This window comes from Pristis pectinata, chromosome 7, assembly GCF_009764475.1.
Source record: "Pristis pectinata isolate sPriPec2 chromosome 7, sPriPec2.1.pri, whole genome shotgun sequence".
Classification (NCBI taxonomy): domain Eukaryota; kingdom Metazoa; phylum Chordata; class Chondrichthyes; order Rhinopristiformes; family Pristidae; genus Pristis; species Pristis pectinata.
In genome coordinates this window covers 64,648,867-64,669,035 of record NC_067411.1, presented here as the reverse complement: position 1 = coordinate 64,669,035, position 20,169 = coordinate 64,648,867, and the positions used below count along the sequence as shown (strand labels likewise).

Below are 20,169 nucleotides of genomic sequence, written 5' to 3'. Positions count from 1 at the left end.
ACTATATTAGTGTCCTGGTTGCTAGATCAGGTTTGCGGGAGATGCAGAAAATAAGCATCTGTTTGACCCTAAGCTCACTTTTGTTCCCCACAACTGCACCATTACCAAGACAGCTTTCTTCCAAGATTCCATTTCCACTTTCTTCAAAGTATCAGCTTGGCTCAGTGGTAGCATCCCTGCCTGAGTTAGAAAAGAAAAAAAAATTAAGTAAACAATTGTATTTATATAGCATTGTTCATGACCTCAGGATATCTCAATGCACTTTACAGCCAACAGCATAATTCTTTGAAGTGCAGTAACTGTTGTAATGAAATAAATGCACCAGCCAATTTGTATAAACTTGCAAGGTTTGACAATCTGCAATGTGATAATCTGTATTAATGATTCTGATGGAGATAAATATTGACCAGTGCACAGAGAGTACTCCTTTGAACTACTCAGTTTTCAATTGTTTATAGGTTCAAGGCTTCAGACAAGTATCTGAACACCTTAAACTAGATTGGAACTGATCGTACACTGCACCCCTGGTGGTTATGGCCTTAAACTGAAAATCCCATCTGTGTAAGGAATGTTGCCAGTATCTTGGCTAACATTCATCCCTTAGTCAACACTACCAAAATAAATGGATTGATCATTCCTCTTGGGGCTCTTTGTGGGATCTTACTGTGATCAAATACATTGTTCATCTTTAAACAACAGTGATTACTCTTCAAAAGGTAATTAATTGGCTGTTAAGTACCCTTGAGTTTTGAGGAAATCACAGCTGCTATATAAACACATGTTTTTTTTCTCCATCATCATAAGATTGCCTCCCTCCACTGTTAAGACTTAGATCATGCCTTCAATGCCCTTTAGTTCAAGCTCTGTAACATTTTCTTACCTGGATTTTATTAAAGCTATTTTCACTAGGTTCAACACATCCAAACCACTGTAGCCCATTTCCTCACCTGCACTTCATCAGCTGTGTCTTTTTCACTACTTCCCATCTCAAGAAACTATCATCAAAATCCTTGTCCTTTTAGATCCCATGGTTGACTCATGCCACCCTGATTCAATAAAGTCTTACTGCCTCAAGTCCTCCCAAGCACTCCTCTTTGCATTAACATCAAATGAATATCTGTTCTTTGGACCCCTGGATCCAGTGTGTTACGAACTGGGTTACTATTGGTGAATGTCCCTTTAAGATAAAGCATAGTGGTGTGTGTGTGTTGGCGTGGTTATGACAACAGAAGATAAAGGACGTAATGACGTTTTTGAAGCAGTCAGTCAAAGGGGAGAGAGAGACAGACACCAGCCTGCTAGTTTCTCTATTGATGGATGAGAAACAATAACTGTGCCTGTCACTACAATCCATGTATGGATCTTTGGAGTAATCCAGTGGAGTCCACCTTGTCGTTAACCTGCAGAGGGAAACAGGTATTTGTGTGGACGGCCATGTCTCGGATGCTTTTCGGGGTGGCAGATACTTCGGAACAAAGCAGTGGAGTTCACTTTGTTGTTGACCTGTAGAAGGAAACAGGTATTTGTGTGGACGGCCACGATTCGAGAGTCTTTCGGGGTGAGGAAGATGCGGTGGAGTGGTCACTGCTGAGTAAACACTGAGGTGTCGTTTGGGTTCCATCGTGGAACATTTGGATTTCGTAATTACTCTCTATTTTCTCTCTACATCTACGTTTTGTCTTCAGTCAACGGTGATTGTTGAAGAAGCTTTTGCTCACGTTTCACCTTATGGCTTGCTGAACTGAACTTCAAGAACCACTTCTGGACTTGGAGTTTGGGAGTTTGCCACACACCCACTACGAGTTTAGTTCTTGGGGTTAATGCTTAAGATTTAACATTTTTACTTCTAACATTTTTACTTTTATTTTTCTTATTATCATAAGTAGTTATTAATAAAGTAGTCTTAAACACTTATACGTGACTCGGAGTGTTTCTTCTGTTGCTGGTTCGTAACAACTGTATAAGCCACTTATTCAGCCCTTTCATCCACTCTCTGGAACTTCCTTCACAGTTTTTGCTCTTGTTTTATTTTCCTTTAGCCTTTCAAAATCCTCTCAAACCTTTTCTTTTCATGTGCATTTACTCCCTTACTCCATTCTTCTATTAACTCCTTTGGAGTCAGATATTTTGAACCCATGATTGTAAATTGCTTGAAACATCTTTCTGCAGATGAAGAATAGAATTGCAAGTAGTTGTTAAGCCAGAAGCTAGTAAAGTTTAATAGCAGGAAATGGTGAAACTTAAAATAAACATTAATAAACTACTGCACAAATGGTCAATATAATTCTGACTGAACTCCACTTTTCTAATCATTCATCACACCTAATAGTGTGTTAAAAAATCTTGCATGTAGCTGTAAAAGTGATCAGAATATTTGCGTAAACTTTGCACTCTTCCATAAATTCAAACAGGGTCCTTCAGACACATGATGTACTCCAGCATAGAGGCCATCAGGTATTCTATCTTGATGACATTTGTCAATTTTTTTTTTCTGTCAACAGCCCACTCATGCCAAAGCAGGCCTTAACTGGAGAGTTGAGGCATGGTTCGGCATGTTATAAAGGGACCAAGCTTACCTGTTCTGCTGCTGGGGAGTTCCAGGCTTCAGTCTTCTTGCAGGTGGATTCGACTTTTAAGTATTTCCCTTGGTGTTCACTTCCACCCACCACCCCGTTGCTGGCAATGTCTTTCAGACCCGACTGCAGGTCATGCATCACTTCACCCTTAGTGTGATTGATATCTGATCTCCAACGTCCCTTCCCCCAGTGAGGCTGTGTCTCCAACACCCTCCTCCATACTCCAGACCAACTTCTTCTCATTCCCCTCCTCAATCCAGAACCACCATCTCTTCTCTCCTGGTGATCTGCAACTTACTGGATTTCCTCCAGTAGCTATGCAAAATAATATTGGTTGCTCGGAACCTTTGAATAAAATTGAGCCCCTGTGTTATGCCATTTTAGGCCAATGTGTTCTTCTCTGAAATGTTCAGATCCCTGATTTGCAGTCTAAAAAAAAGATCTTTTTTTCACCAATACAAATTACTTCTTCATTAATAACTTACACAATAGGTCAAGACAAATATCTGTGTGCTTACTGACTGATTCTTTAATTTGGAAACCTTTCAATCCCAAGTAGGGAGAGAACTTTTTTCCTCCTCTCCACCTATTCTTCCAGAATCATGTTTGACAATCCTGGTGCCCATGTTTCTCTCTGCACAGCCATGGCTTCCTCCAGGCTTCCAAAATGGATTTCACCATTGGTTGATTGCAATGAGTACATAACCTTATGTAAAATAACTGCTATGGGTAAAGCTCCAAGGACATACAGCTGGAAAAATGTGATGATCTCAAATGTGGTGAAGGTAACTGAAGACCACCATCAAATTCCATCTTACAACCACCACAGCACTAGCCTTGCACACTGTTTCAAGCAATGCTCACCTCCCAACAGCCTGTCAATCAGAACTTCTATCTAATGTTTACATACTCCATCACATATTCACTTACCAGTGCTAAAGGTCCACACTACATTACAAATTTACACACATTCCCAGCCATTAACTAAGCCGATCACATCATACAAACACAATGCAAGACTTCCACTAACTGTAAAGAAAGTGAAAAATATAAAGGTCCCTATAACTTGATCCGACACTTGAAACTAGCAGTTGGGATATTGGAATATCATTCACTGGAAAGATATGATCAGAGGAGGGATCAGCACGGAGCAACAATAACCTGCAGGAAGCACAGATGAAGAGGTAACAACGAACAATCTGATGGAGGAGCTTAGTGGGTCAAGCAGCATCTGTGGGAGGAAAGGAATTGTCCTGCTGCAGGTCTTGACCTGTAACATTGACAATTCCTTTCCACCCGCAGATGCTGCTTGACCCACTGAGTTCCTCCAGTGGATTTTTTGTTGCTCCAGATTCCAGCATCAGCAGTTTCTTGTGTCTCTCCAGATAAAAAGGCAGCCCAGGTAACATATTCCCAGATAACTAGGTGAACACAAGTTCTGCTGTACAAGACCTCTGTGAAGACTTTGATGAAGGATCATAGAGAAAAATTAAATAACAATGGGCATACACAATAAAATGCTCGATGGGTCAAATGCCAACGAGTATCAGGGAGTTTATCTCTAACCTGGCGCACACTGTATTGCATTGAACAGGTGACAAATGGATGAATTTTCAGAGTTTTGGTTAGGGTACCCTTCAATCAGGCTACATTATCCCTTATTATGTTGAGCTTGCATGCTGCTGGAACTGCACTCATCCAGGCAAGTGGAGTATATTCCATCACATTTGTGATATGCCTTGTATTTGACAGAAAGGATCAGGGGACTCAGAATTTGAGTCTCTCACGGCAAAATACCCAGCCTCCAAAGTGTTGCTGCACCCATATAATTATGTCTAGTCCAGTTAAACTTCTGGTTAACAACAGAATGCTACTAAAGCTCCAAAATGATGTCTGCAGTGGACACACATTTTTGGGTAGAATCTCACAAAGGACCATATTCATGAAGACATGAAGTCCAGGATGCACTGAAGCATACAGAGCAGGCACATCAGGAGATCAATCAGCATGCAAAGATGCTGACCCGGAGCCTATTTTGATGTTCCATGTTAATGCTCTCTTAAACTGGCTGCAGGGCAGGGCTTCACAGAAGACTGAAGTACAGGGTCCTAAGGCCCCCCTTCCCTAGCATCCTCCTGGCTAATGCACAGTCATTAGAAAACAAGACTGAGGCTCTTAGAGCAAGATTGCTTTATCAGAGGGACATGAGGGACTGCTGGGTATTGTTTCACAGACACATGGCTCACTCCCAACTCTCCTGACACAGTGCTCCAGCCCGAGGGTTTTACAATCCACTGCGTGGACCAGACGGCAGCGTCGGATAAGGAAAAAGGCGGCAGTGTCTGCTTTATGATAACCTTATTGTGGTGCATGGATGTGGTGGTCTTATCCCATTCCTGCTCACCCAACCTGGAACACCTGGCAGTGAAATGCTGACTGTTCTACCTTTCCACGGGAATTCTCTGCTGTCATCCTGACTGCAGTCTACATCTCACCTCAGGCAGACATCAAGCTACACTTGAGGAACTAAGTGCTGTGATCAACCAGAACGAAGCAGTGTACCCAGATGCCTATCACATTGTGGGGGGAGGTTTTAATCAGGCTAGCTTGAAGACGTCTCTACCTAACTACTATCAACACATCACCTGCAAAACCAGAGGATTCAATACACTCGACCACTGCTATACCACCATCAAGAACACCTAATGCTCCATCCCTCACCAGCACTCACCAACCACCTGGCTGTGCTTCTTCTGCCTGCGTATAGACAGACAATGAAGAGCTCGGCACCAGTGAAGAGGACTACAAAGAGCTGGATGGAAGAGGCAGAGCAGTGAATTCAGGATTGCTTCAAGTTGGTGGACTCTAACATGTTCAAGGATTCGTCAGTGGACCTAAATGAATAGGCCACAGTCATCACCGACCTCATAAGGACAAGTGCGCACCCACAAAAACATTCCGAGTCTTCCCCAATCAGAAGCCCTGGATGAACCAGGAGATTCATAATCTGCTGAGGGCTAGATCTATGGTGTTTAGGGTTGGTGAACCAGAGTTATATAAGACCTCCAGAAGGCTATTGAGAGTGTAAAGAGGCAATTTCGGACTAAACTGGAAACACAGATGGATGCTCGACAGCTGTGGCAGGACTTGCACAATGTTACTGCAAGGTGACCCATTGTCTGGGCCCAGCACATAGATGCAATCATAAGGAAAGCGTGCCAGTGTCTTTGCTTTCTTAGGAGATTAAGGAGGTTTGGTTTGTCAAGCTGAACACTCTAACAAGCTTCTACAGATGTACTGTTGAAAGTATTCTGACTGGTTGCATCATGGTCTGGTATGGCAATTTCAATGCGCATGAACACAAGAAGCTGCAGAGAGTAGTAGTCTCTGCCCAATACATCAATGGGCACATCCCTCCCCACCATTGGTAGTATCTACAGGAGGCATTGCCTCAAGAAGGCAACATCTATCGTCAAAGATGCCCACCATCTGGGCTACGCCATCTATTCACAGCTACCATCAGGCAAGAGGTATAGAAGCCTGAAGTCCCAGGTTCAAAAACAGCTACTTCCCTTCAGCCATTTGGTTCTTGAACCAACCAGAAAAACCCTAATCACTAAAGTTTAGCAATACTATGACCACTTTGCACTAAAATTGACTTTTTTTTGTTCTAATTGTGTTTTCTTGTAAAAATTGTGTATAATTTATGTTTTTCTTGTGAATGCAGCTTATATGATGCTGTGCCTGTGATGCTACTGCAAGTAAGTTTTTCATTCCACCTGTGCCTGCGTGTACTTGTGTATATGACAATAAACTCAACTTTGACTTTGACCTTGCACAGCTGAATGTACATCTAGCAACAAGGGGAAAAAGAAGGACAGCAACGGGTCCGAAGGTGGATAAGTCACCTGGACCGATGGACTACACCCCAGGGTTATGAAAGAGGTAGCTGAAGAGATTGTGGAGGCATTAGTGGTGATCTTTCAAGAATCACTACAGTCAGGAATGGTTCCAGAGGACTGGAAAACTGCTAATGGCAATCCACCCTTTAAGAAGGGAGGGAGGCAAAAGACAGGAAATTATAGGCTGGTTAGCCTGACTTCAGTGGTTGGTAAGATGTTAGAGTCCATTACTAAGGATGAGGTTTTGGGCTACTTGGGAGCACATGATGAAATAGGCTGAAGTCAGCATAGTTTCCTTAAGGGGAGATCTTGTCTGACAAATCTGTTGGAATTCTTTGAGGAAGTAACAAGCAGGATAGACAAAAGGAGAGTCACTGGATGTTGTTTACTTGGATTTTCAGAAGGCCTTTGACAAGGTGTTGCACATGAAGCTGCTAAACAAGATACAAGCTCATGGTATTACAGGAAAAGTACTAGCATGGATAGAAGACTGGCTAATTGGCAGAAGGCAAAGAGTGGGAATAAAGGGGGCCTTTTCTGGTTGGCTTCTGGTGACTAGTGGTGCTCCACACGGGTTGATGTTGGGTTCGCTACTTTTCATGTTATATGTTAATGATCTGATGGAATTGATGGCTTTGTGGCCAAGTTTGCAGATGATACAAAGATAGGTGGAGGGGCAGGTAGTGTTGAGGAAGCAGGGAGTCTGCAGAAGGACTTGGACGGATTGGGAGAATGGGCAAAGAAGTGACAGTTGGAATACATGGAGGGAAGTGCATGGTCATGCTCTTTGGTAGAAGGAATAAAGGCGTAGACTATTTTCTAAATGGGGACAGAATTCAGAAATAAAGGTGCAAAGGGACCTGGGAGTCCTATTGCAGGATTCCCTAAAGGTTAACGTGCAGGTTGAGTCAGTAGTAAGGAAGGTAAGTGCAATGTTAGCATTCATTTCGAGAGGACTAGAACATAAAAGCAAAGGTGTAATGCTGAGGCTTTATAAGGTGTTGGTCAGACCACATTTGGAGTATTGTGAGCAGTTTTGGGCCCCATAAAATGGTCCTGGAGAATGAAAGGGTTAACATACGAGGAGTGTTTGATGGCTCTGGGCTTGTACTTGCTGAAGTTGGGGGGGGGGATTCTCATTGAACCCTACCGAATATTGAAAGGACTGGATAGAGTGAACATGGAGAGGATGCTTCCAGTAGACCAGAGAGCACAGCCTCAGAATAAAACAACGTCCCTTTAGAACAGAGATGAGGAGGAAGTTCTTTCACCAGAGGGTGGTGAATCTGTGGAATTCATTGCCACACACGGCTGTGGAGGTCAAGTCATTGGGTATATGTAAAGCAGAGCTTGATACGTTCTTGATTAGTAAGGGTGTCAAAGGTTACAGGGAGAAGGCAGGAGAATGGGATTGAGAGGGAAAAATAAATCAGTCATGACCAAATAGCAGAGCAGACTCAATGGGCCAAATAGCCTAATTCTACTCCTATGTCTTATGTTATATTTAAAGGATCATTTAGTATTTACAGGCTTATTGCTAAGTGTTTGTTTGATTCTGGCTGTTGTGATTATAAATATATTTGCTTTTAATTATTGCTTCAGATTTGGCATAGCTCGTCAATGCCGACCATGGTGCCCACCAAGCGGGTCCCACTTGCCCACATTTGGCCCATATCCCTCTAATCCCCTCCTATTCCTCAATGTACTTGAGTTTAATCTGGCCATGTGTGAGGTGTTGTATGTTGGGAGATCAAATATAAAGGAAAGGTACACAGTTAAAGGCAGGATCCTTAACAATGTTGATGTACAGTGGGATCTTGGGGTGCAAATCCATGGCCCCCTGAGGGTGGCTGCATGGGTTGATAGGGTAGTGAGGGGACATATGGCATGCTTGCCTTTATTAGTTGAGCTGCTGAGTTTGGGTTGCAGTTTATTGGGTTCTGGTTGGGCTGCAGCTGGGGTATTGCATTCAATTCTGGTTGCCCCTTTAGAGGGGGAACGTGATGGCTTTGGAGAGGGTGCAGAAGAGGTTTACCAGGATGCTGTCTGGATTAGAGGGCATGTGCTATAAGGAGAAGTTGGACAAAGAGGTTGCACTCTTTCCAGCTTAATGGCATCTTTCCAGCTTAATGGCATCTTTCCTATGGCAGGGTAAACCTGAGCACAGTATTCCAGGTGTGGCCTCTCCGACATCTTGTACGGTTGCTGGATGGCCTCCTGGCTTCCGTGCTCATTGCCCTGGCTGATGGGGGCCAGTGTGCCAGGGGCCACCTTTGCCACCCTGTCTACCTGTGACACCATTTTTAGGAAACCATGTACATGGTTGGACAAACTTAGATTATTTTTTTCTGGAGCAGCAGAGGCTGAGGGGAACATGTTTGTTCTATCGCACTCTAAATTTTTGCAATATAGAAGATAGAACAGTACAGCACAGGAACAGGCCCTTTGATCCACAATGTCTGTGCCGAGCATGATACCAAATTAAGTTAGTCCCATCCTCCTGCACATGATTCATATCCCTCCATTTCCTGCATATTCATGTGAAATGATAGATACTTAAGAATGTTCTGCTGACTACAAAGCTTCAATGCAAACTTTTTAGATTCCCAGCCTTGGAAGTACTAATAGGCATTTTCCTTGTCATATAGGATGACTGGGAGAAAGAGCAGAGAACAAATTGCTGGAAGAGACATCAGCATGAAAGCGTATCAATTCAGATTCTTATTCATCAATTCTCATGCTTGAGCCTTTGTATGGTGTGAAACATATGTGTTTCTACAAGGACATTGCCAGTAAAATCTGTAAGTTACTGCAATATCAGTTGCAACTTCAGTACAGGACACAGACTGGATTCCCAACGGCAGTCAAGTGAGTGACTCAGTAAAGTAGCTAAGAGAGCTGCTGCCTTACAGCTTCAGAAACCTGGGTTCAATACTGACTCCAGTTCTGTCTGTGCAGTTTGCACATTCTCGCGGTCACTGCGTGGGTTTCCTCTCAGTGCTCTGGTTTTCTCCCACATTCCAAGGTTGCAAGGATTGATAGGTCAGTTGGCCACTGTAAATTGTCCCTCGTGCGTCAGTGAGTGGTGGAATCTGGAGGAAGTTGAGGGGATTGTGGGGAGAATAAAGAGGGATTAGTGTAAATTGGGTGCCTGATGGTCGGTTTGGTGAGCTGTTTCTGTGCTGTATGACTATAATTTTATGATTCTGAGTTTGTTTTATTTTCACAAAGCTTGATCTGGAGATCTTTGCAAAATTAATAAGCGTTCTGTCCACTGCTGTGTAAGAAAGACTCAGGCTCTCTACTCAAAAAGAAATTAAATGACAGTTCATTCTCTCCAGCAGGCAGAAAGAGCATGTAGCTTCATTAGGATTGCAGATTTCCCCATGATGCAGGATGCCACTGACTGCAACTATTGCAGATCAAATCTGCTGTGTTGTAATGGAAAGAGATTCCACTTTCTTAACGTCCAGTTGGTGTGACCTATGGCAGTGAATGCACCCTATCCTGGCAGCAGTCCTAATTCCTTCATTTTGTTGCAGAATGCAGTGTCATCCGCATTTAAGTTACACGGCAAACAATGGATGCAAAAGGCGTTCCTCTGGTGACATTGTTGCGGACTCTTGTGCAACACACATATATAGTGGCATGCAAAAGTTTGGGCACCCCGGTCAAAAATTCTGTTACTGTGAATAGCTAAGTGAGTAAAAGATGACCTGATTTCCAAAAGGCATAAAGTTAAAGATGACACATTTCTTTAATATTTTAAGCAAGATTACTTCTTTATTTCCATCTTTTACAGTTTCAAAATAACAAAAAAAGAAAAGGGCCCGAAGCAAAAGTTTGGGCACCCTGCATGGTCAGTACTCAGTAACACCCCCTTTAGCAAGTATCACAGCTTGTAAACGCTTTCTGTAGCCAGCTAAGAGTCTTTCAATTCTTGTTTGGGGGATTTTCGCCCATTCTTCCTTGCAAAAGGCTTCTAGTTCTGAGGGATTCTTGGGCTGTCTTGCATGCACTGCTCTCTTGAGGTCTATCCACAGATTTTCGATGATTTTTAGGTCGTGGGACTGTGAGGGCCATGGCAAAACCTTCAGCTTGTGCCTCTTGAGGTAGTCCATTGTGGATTTTGAGGTGTGTTTATGATCGTTATCCTGTTGTAAAGGCCATCCTCTTCATCTTCAGCCTTTTTATAGACGGTGTGATGTTTGTTTCCAGAAATTGCTGGTATTTAATTGAATTCATTCTTCCCTCTACCAGAGGAATGTTCCCCGTGCCACTGGCTGCAACACAAGCCCAAAGCATAATTGATCCACCCCCGTGCTTAACAGTCAGAGGGGTGTTCTTTTCATGAAATTCTGCACCCTTTTTTCTCCAAACATACCTTCGCTCATTGCGGCCATATAGTTCTATTTTAACTTCATCAGTCTACAGGACTTGTTTCCAAAATGCATCAAGCTTGTTTAGATGTTCCTTTGCAAACTTTTGACGCTGAATTTTGTGGTGAGGACGCAGGAAAGTTTGGAGAAAAAAGGGTGCATAATTTCCTGAAAAGAACACCATGGGGATGGATCAATCATGCCTTGGGCTTGTGTTGCAGCCAGTGGAATGGGGAACATTTCACTGGTAGAAGGAAGAATGAATTCAATTAAATACCAGCAAATTCTGGAAGCAAACATCACACCGTCTGTAAAAAGGCTGAAGATGAAAAAAGGATGGCTTCTACAACAGAATAATGATCCTAAACACACCTCAAAATCCACAGTGGACTACCTCAAGAGGCACAAGCTGAAGGTTTTGCCATGGCCCTCACAGTCCCATGACCTAAAAATCATCAAAAATCTGTGGATAGACCTCAAAAGAGCAGTGCATGCAAGACAGCCCAAGAATCTCTCAGAACTAGAAGCCTTTTGCAAGGAAGAATGGGCGAAAATCCCCCAAACAAGAATTGAAAGACTCTTAGCTGGCTACAGAAAGCATTTACAAGCTGTGATACTTGCCAAAGGGGGTGTTACTAAGTACTGACCATGCAGGGTGCCCAAACTTTTGCTTCGGGCCCTTTTCTTTTTTTGTTATTTTGAAACTGTAAAAGATGGAAATAAAGAAGTAATCTTGCTTAAAATATTAAAGAAATGTGTCATCTTTAACTTCATGCCTTTTGGAAATCAGGTCATCTTTTATTCGCTTAGCTATTCACAGTAACAGAATTTTTGACCAGGGGTGCCCAAACTTTTGCATGCCACTGTATACTTGGAGTGCATACATCTGGCATATGCAAACCTGTAATCCAATATTGGTTGGAGTACTTAGGAGAAAATTGAAATGAGAAAACACAAACTCAGAAAGGGAGGAAAGCAGGCAGAGTGCTGGTGTAGTTAATGATGTCTTGAGAGGGCTCTGACATCCTGAGATTTCCTATAGATATACCAGTTTAAGAAATAGAATTGAATTAGATGATATAGGTGATTTTTCACAAATTTACTCACAATAATTTGAATAATGTCTTTGACAGGGAAATGAAGTAAAGACAATGTAATAAATCTCAAAATGCTTCTGTCTGTTACAAACTGAGAAACAGGGTAGAATAGATTTTAGCTCTGCACATTCATGTTTCTACTGCTTATTCCTGTTCTAGAGTCATGGGTGACAACAATTCCCTATGACACAGTTCAAGTAATTACAATTGAAGTACCATTGCAAATTCTCATAAGCACCAAACTCGTCAACAAATTCTGAATTAATGGGAGAGCACTTACTTCCCCACATAATATAGGCCATTTTCCTAATTGCTTCCCCCCACCCCCACCCAAGTAAATGACCACCATTTTTCAGGGATTCAGGCTGGATTCTTGGCCACATCTCTGTTGTGGAATGTTTGCCTCACCTCATTCAGTGTTCTATACTCCATAAGTATACTTGGTCTGAAGCTCTGAAACTAAAAATTTAGGAAAACCCTGTCACTGGCTATATCCTGTTGGTGTCATTTGCCTTCTAAGAGGTGGGCAAAAGTTCCACTCCTTTCAAGGCAAATTGGAAACTCCAAATTCAGCAAGGCACAACCAGGTGTCTGCTGTTTTCTCCCAGGGGTGTCTTCAGGTTGCAGCCAGAGTTACAGTAAGGAACTTGTGAAAATTTTCACTCCACTCTATTCTAACTCCAGATCTCAACATGACCATTTGTTTATTCTGGTAAGAGGAAGGAAAACAACACAAATGTCAATAAGTTACATAAGAAGTTAAGACAAGCAAAATAAGCAGAAGTGGCAGCAGAATAAATCAGAAAAAAGCTCATGTAACTTATTAAAGATTTAAGTGGTTTTGAAGGAAGAGGCAACTTACATGGCTGTTGAGAAGAGTGCTTCTGTGAGCTGTCAAACCATCAGACTTTTGGAGTGTCTCAATCGCCATTTCAATCTGATGATAGATAGCATTAAAAAAGAGCTCAAGACAAGACAGTAAAAGCAGATTTAATTGAACACAGAAATAAATGAAAGAATCAAAAGGCACAACAGGAATTTTTAGTGAGCATGTTCCTAATGACATATTTAACTTGTTGAATACATTATTTTTTAAACAACTTAAAAGCAAGAGACTTTCAAGTGCAATTCATGTAAACAAAATAAAAATAAACATTCAGAATGCAGAACATTTTATTAGCTAAGCCTCATGCTAAACTATGCATCAGCTACAATCTATAAATGTTATACCAGCCGCGTTAAAGGACCAGGCCACCTGTATGTCATGCAGCATGTAACAATTTTTACATTGTACAGCACATACTAACTTGGCTACATGCTGTCTAATCGTCAATGTTATTCTTCAAAAATCATCTGTATGCTATGCAATTTGTATCAGTTACATGATCTACTTCGCATGCCGAATGTGTGCACTAATTGTGCCCATATTGTGTAGATAACCTACAGAAATGAAATGTTGAAAATGTTTTGAAAGTGAAGATTATCAAGATTAAAAAGGATTCCGTGTGGACGAATTAGAAGACAGTAATCCTTTCAGGTGTTTTTAATCAAATTGCAAGAGTAAACTTGCATTTACCATATGAATACATGTATTAATTAAACAGCATGTGTTTATGCTTAAACACATGTATCAGTATTTTTTGGTTTCAGTTGTCATTTTGATAGTGTGCTATCTTTCTGTTTGATGATGGCATGCATTTTAAATTCTGGAACAGTATTGATCTTGTGACATATGGCCTGCAGGAATTCTGGAGTTTTGACAAAAGAAGCAGAATAATAATTGATTTGTGTTTCAGATCAGAGTGGCAAGGATTATTAAATGTTAATTGATTGAATTAATATGGGGAAAAGGTCATGAGACTGCATAAATTCTATTTTGTTAAACATTACACATGAATTGGCTGAGATTTATGGACTTTCAGGATCTATTTGAATCTTTTACTTGCTGCTAAATTCCCCCAAATAGCACACAACACTTAGACAAAGAACTAGCAAAACTTCTGAGGATACATGCATCTTTTGAAGTAAAGTGAATAAAAGGCATAGTATTTATTAATCAAAGGAGCCATCACATCTTGGCGGGGGGTCAGCACTGACCAGAATTACTTATTAATCAAAGGAACCATCATGTCCTGGGGGGGGGGGTCAGCACTGACCAGAAACTCAACTGGACCAATCACATAAATACTCTGGCTGCAGGAGTATGTTGGATGCTGGCTGCTATCCTGGGGGGGAGGGAGGGGGTGGTGGTGGGGAGGCACCCCAAGCCTTTCCACCATCTACAAGGCACAAATCAGCAGTATGATGGAATGCTCTCCACTTGCCTGGATGAGTGCAGCTCTAACAACACTCAAGAAGCCTGACACCATACATAACAAAGCAGCCTTTTAATTGGAACCTCATTCATTCCCTTCACCCCATCACACTGTGGATGCAGCACGTGCCATCTGGAAAATGAACTGTAGATTCTTGTTCAGGTTAATCTGACAGCACCTCCCAAATCCTGGCCTCCACCACTGAGGATAAGGGGAGTAGGTGCTGTGGATTGCCACCATCTACATGTTCCTCTCCTTACTTGTACACATATCATTATTCCTTCATTGCTGATTGGTCCAAGTCCTGGACACCCTACCCAACAGCATTGTGGATGTACCTTCACGTAAATAAATGCAGCAATTCAAAAAATAGTTCACTACCATCTGCTTAAGGGCAATTTAGGAAGAGCGATAATTTCTGGTTTTCCAAGTAATCATTCACTGCCTTGTAGGATGTTAAGACTACTTGTAAAACCCACGCTAATCACTGGATGCACATATCAGCGAGTATCCTAATATTATGAATGACAGCACTAGCCTGCACCTTTTAAAGAAGAGGATCATTTTGGCTGCAAGATGTGGAGAAGACAGTTGAAGCAAGTAGCAAAAGAGTTCAATGTCAAGGGTGGTGTTACAAAACGCAAAAAGCAGGTCAAAAATTTTAATGATATTCCACAAGTTGTCAAGGTAAATGAGTTCATGTTCAAATGACTCATCCTTCAAACAACAGCAATGGCATCCTAAAGTTTATCATCTTCTTTGCTGATTACTATACTTGCATGTTTTGTGGCATTTGCAAACTTTGAATGCATGCCCTCGTTAGGATCATGTCATTAACAGATAAATTGTATATATAGATAAAAAAGCAAAAATTACTGGAAATCTGAAATAAAACCAGAAACTATTGGAAATACTCACTAGTTGAGGCAGCATCAATGAAGACAGAAACAAAGTAAACGTCTGAGGTCAATGACCTCTGTCTTGTTCTCCACAGATGCTGCTGTCAGAATGCCATTACTTGGGAATTACCATTATAACTTTATCTGAAAAATAAACATTCACCAATACCTTCCTTTCGTTCCTTAGCTAATTTTGCAATCATGTAGGCACTGCTGCTTTGATTACCTTTAATTTTGAGGCTGCCTTTTGTCTTTTTATGGCCTTTGACAGGCTAAATAAAATGAGTCCTGTAAGCTCAGATCAATTTCTATGGGAAGTTAGAGTCATACAACATAGAAACAGATACTTTGGAGCACCTAGTCCATACCAACCACCCATCACTCATATGCACTAATGCTATATTAATCCCATTTTATTCTCATCAACTGCCCCAAGATTCCACCATTCACTTACACACTAGGGGCAATTTACAGTGGCCAATTAAACTACTAACCTGCACGTCTTTGGAATGTGGGAGGAAACCCACGCAGTCACAGGAAGAATGTGCAAACTCTACATAGCCATCACCAGAAACCAGGATTGAAATTGTGAGGCAGTGGTCCTACTGGTAAATTTATAGTATGGTTATACTTTCTAATTTGATACCAATCTGATATGAAAAATCTGAACTTAATCATCAGGAAGGAACGTGTTTAAATAACTTTGATGCAGCAACTGCAGAAAGAACTAAGAATGGAGGAAATGCTCCACACTTTATACTATAGGATGGGTACCAAAGGGAAGCATGTAGAACATTCATAAGATCTATATTTGTGTAAATTTGATCAATGAAATACAAAAATGTTTTTATGTAAATAACTTTGACTAGAACTAGTTACCTGGCTTACTTTAATTTCTTTTGTGCCCTAAAGCACACAGCAATGTTACCTAGATTCTGAAAACTCACTGCCAATAATGAACACTGAGCAATTCAATTATTTTAGAAATATTACCAATTTCACTCATGCAACCATAATTCATATCCAACTGAGATAAACATGCTTCTAATTAGGTACCCTATTTCTCTCTTGCTTTGATGTCTGAATGAAATGTTCTGAATGAAAATATTTCGGGTCAAGGTACATTTTTGAAAAATAAATGTGTTAAATAGGAATGCTTGGGTCATAACAAAATATATAAGACTTTGATTATATAGGGATGAATCACTTCAAGGAATGCATCGAAAGATAGTAAGAATCCATTTAGAAGTTTAACTCAAGAAATGACGCATAGCATCAACCTGAATATTGTGAAAAGGTTCCTGGGGGGATATTGAGGATTCCCCTCGATTGGAAAGATCAAATTCCTGACTTTCCCTGCACTTGTGTAATTCATAAAGTATTGTTATAGAATAGGACAGCTGGAAGCTTGGATGCAGGAAACCTGCCTGCACTCCTTGGTTGGAATGGTATGTGAAAATAAACCCTTAAAATAAAACAAAAAAAATACTGCCTTAAAAGTATTTCACAGCAAATATTGGAAAATAAAAAACTTTTATGTTTAATTCAAAAGAACCACCCACAGAAGTTGAATCATATAATCTTTTAATAAAAATAATAAATGGAAAGACATGGTAATCTGCAGGAATTAAAAAGCCAGTCAATTCACTAATAAACCTGTTTTTGTGGTTTAGTCAGGTCATTTGATGTTATTTACAGAGTTAATATTAATAGGATTAGATAAAACTTAAAGTTCAGAAAACCTCACTTTTTACAGCAAATAACAAGTGTATCGTATTTTATTTAAAGAATTTCCGATTCTATTAATTTGTAACTTTACCTGAGAACACGGGAATTGGGCATTTATTGCTCATCACTAATTCCTCTTGCACAGACAATAGTATCTTCTTGGATCCCTATATCTTTGTGTGAAGATAATTGCGCAGTGCTGATTAGTTGGGAATTTCTTGATTTTGTGCCTAGCTATGATGGCATGACGTCATGAGGATGGCTTGTGACTTGGAGGAGAATTGGTAAGACATGTTGATGTTCCATGGCAAATTTCAGCAATGCAACTTGAATATAGTATGCACTACAGCCAAATGAATGATTAAGGTAAAGACTGAGGTTCCAATCAATTAGGTTGCTTTGCTTTGATGGAATTAAGCTCTTTGAATGTTATTGCAACTGTGCTAATTCAGTTGTACACCAACACACCCATGTCCTGCTTGTTGTAGACTCTGGAAAGGTTTTGCATCACTGGGATGAGAGAGGTCAGGAGCTGAATCACTAAACTACTCTTGTAGCGAGTTACCTGCATGACTGCTCCTCTCAAGTTCCTGTCCAGGATGTTGATAGTAAGGCATTTGAGAAAATGGATACTGTAACTCATTACCAAAGGAACCAGTTAGATTTTCTCTTGTAGATCTTTGTACTTTTTTCAATTGATCTCCCAAATTGAAATTAAATGACCCTTTCTTTCCATATTTTTATTTCAGACTTCAGTTAAGTAATCTCTACTCAGTGGTTTAAGAGCAAGGATGTAGCTTAATAAAATTGACAGTTGACTCTTGATAAAAGAAACGAGGTTGTTACCCAATTAAAAAACATTACAGTTAGAAGAGCTGTTTGATTAACATTTTCTCAATCAAGTTTAGAGGGGAAAATAGTTTTCACTACAATGGGGAATCAAAATGCTCTGTGAAAAATGAAAAACACAGATTTCACAGCTTCAGAACAAACTGTTTCACAGCTAAATACTCCTGAAATTCAGTTGCAATATAGCAAAACACAATAAGCCAATTATACTTAGCAAGTTCCCACAAATACTCAGAAGTAAAACAAACAGATCTGTTTCAATAACATTGCCCGAGTTATAAATATCAAAAAATATTATACAGCCAATAGTGTCTTGAGCAGAAACAAAACTTACTGAGGGCATTCCAAATATTCCTTCATATCAAAATTCTTTATATGTTAGTGATGTCAGTGAGAGATCTGAATCCACAGACCGTTTTAGAAAGTTGAAAATGCCTTCTCAGACAGGCTTACACATTTTCAAATACAGTCAGATATATTAGGGTTCAAATGCCAGCATTGTGTATATCCTCTCAACTAAAACAGTCTAATTAATTAAGTTTGAGCAATGAAATGAGTCTCTGATCCATGTTCTTGGGAAATAAGCTACTGAACTTGTTCAAGAAGGTAGTTCACTGACACCTCTCAGGAGGAATTAGGAATTGGCATGAAATGCTGGACTTACCACAATGCCAGTGTTTCAGGAATAAATTATTAGAAAAGTTCATAGTTCAGATACTATCCTAAACTTAGGACACAAAAAGGGAAATGAACTTGCACAGAGAATCCTGGTTGATCAGAACTAGAGCTCTAAACATGTCTGACAATTAAAACATACTAGAAAAATCACACACATGTAGTTTATAGATGTTCAGTGGAGGACAATTGGACTACATTAGAGACAAAATTAAAGCAAGTCTATGCTCTAAAGCTTGTTAACACTTTGGGACAGCTATCATTGGGTTCTTGTACTGTCAGTACAATAGAGGAAAGATCTAGATAGCATTGAGGCTTGGGTTTCCAAGTGGCATGTAACATCACAATACCCAAGCAATGACCATTTCTAACTAGACAGGTTCTAACCATTTTGACATTGAAAAGGCATTATTCATCATTGAATCCTCCACAGTCAATGCCCTGGGATGTGGGAAACATAGTCAATCAGAATATTTATCTGAAATAGCCAAATAAGTACCATGACTAGAAGAGCAGGTCAGGCTGCAGGCTGAAATCCTACAGTGATTGAGGAACTTCCTGATTCTCCTCAGCTGCAATGTAGAAGATATGCAATGGAATGATTATGCTCCAACAATACTCAAGAAGCTTAACATCCTCAGCAAAAGGGGCCTACTTTGCTGATACTCCACTCATCACATTAACCATGCACTTCCTCCATCAACTGTGTACAGTGGCTGCTTTTCTATTATCTGAAAGATACATTGCAGTTACTTGCCTTGGCTGCTCTGATAGCACTTCTGAAGCCTCGACTGTCTGCCACCAAGTAGAGGCTGCAGGCACATGGGAACACCATCTCCTGCAGTTTCTGCTCTAAGTCACAAACTATTCTGACATAAAGCTCTATCACTGCTCATTTACCAACAAACCTAATTCTTAGAACTTCCGATCTCAAAATATGTGAGACTACCCCTACCAGAAGGACTGCTGTGGTCCAAGGTGTTAGCACACCACCACCTTCTCAAGGGTTATTAGATATTGTTGCAGCACTTTGGGTAACTGGATTTAAAAAATGACACCTTTTTCAATCATTTATTTTTCAAGACCTAATCTTTGCTGGCAAGGCTCCTGCATTTATTGCTCATTCCTAACTATCCTTGAGTAGAGGGTGATAAAACACTTACTTGAACTGCTGTTGTCCTTCCTGTGCAGGTATATCCATAGTGCTGTTTAGGAAAGAATTCCAGGAGTTTACTCCCAGCAATGATGAAGGACATCGATACATTTGCAAATCAGGATGGTGTGCAATCCAGAGAGGAATCTTCATGTGATGTTCCCATGCTCCTGCTGCTCTTCTCATTGGTGATGGGTTTGCAAGGTTCCGTTGGAGTAGCTAAACAAGTAACTGCAGCGTATTTTGTGGATGATATACACTGAACCACGCTTTAGTTTCAAGTCAGAATGGTTGATAACTTGATTGAGAATGAGCAGATGCTAGTGTTCACCCTCTCGGGTTTGGGAGGTGCTATCAAAATAGCCAAGGCAAGTAGCTGGAATGGATTTTGCAGACAAAAGACGATACAACTGCTGGGTGCCTCCAATGGAGGAAGTGCCTGCGGTGAAGGGAATGAATATTTAGAATGATGAATGGGGTGCCAATCAAGCAATGTGGATTGTTCTGGAAGGTGTTGAGCTCCTTGAGTGTTTTTGGAGCTGCACCATTCAGGCTAGTCAACAGTATTCCACCATTCTTCTGATTTGTTACTTATA

General features: G+C 40.7%; 1 protein-coding gene across 5 annotated transcripts in view; it reads right to left on the bottom strand.

The window, feature by feature from the left end:
* LOC127572774 (transcription factor RFX3-like) overlaps positions 1-20,169 on the bottom strand; it is a 217,567-nt gene that overhangs the window by 48,865 nt on the left and 148,533 nt on the right. For 4 of the 5 annotated variants that reach the window (XM_052020384.1, XM_052020388.1, XM_052020385.1 and 1 more), the window contains 2 exons: positions 12,817-12,891; positions 106-180 (listed from right to left, as the gene is read on the bottom strand). The exons of the other annotated variant lie outside the window; for it this stretch is intronic. In XM_052020384.1, coding sequence (XP_051876344.1) covers positions 106-180; positions 12,817-12,891 — 150 coding nt within the window. The remainder of the gene's footprint in view (positions 1-105; positions 181-12,816; positions 12,892-20,169) is intronic. 5 annotated transcript variants of the gene reach the window in all.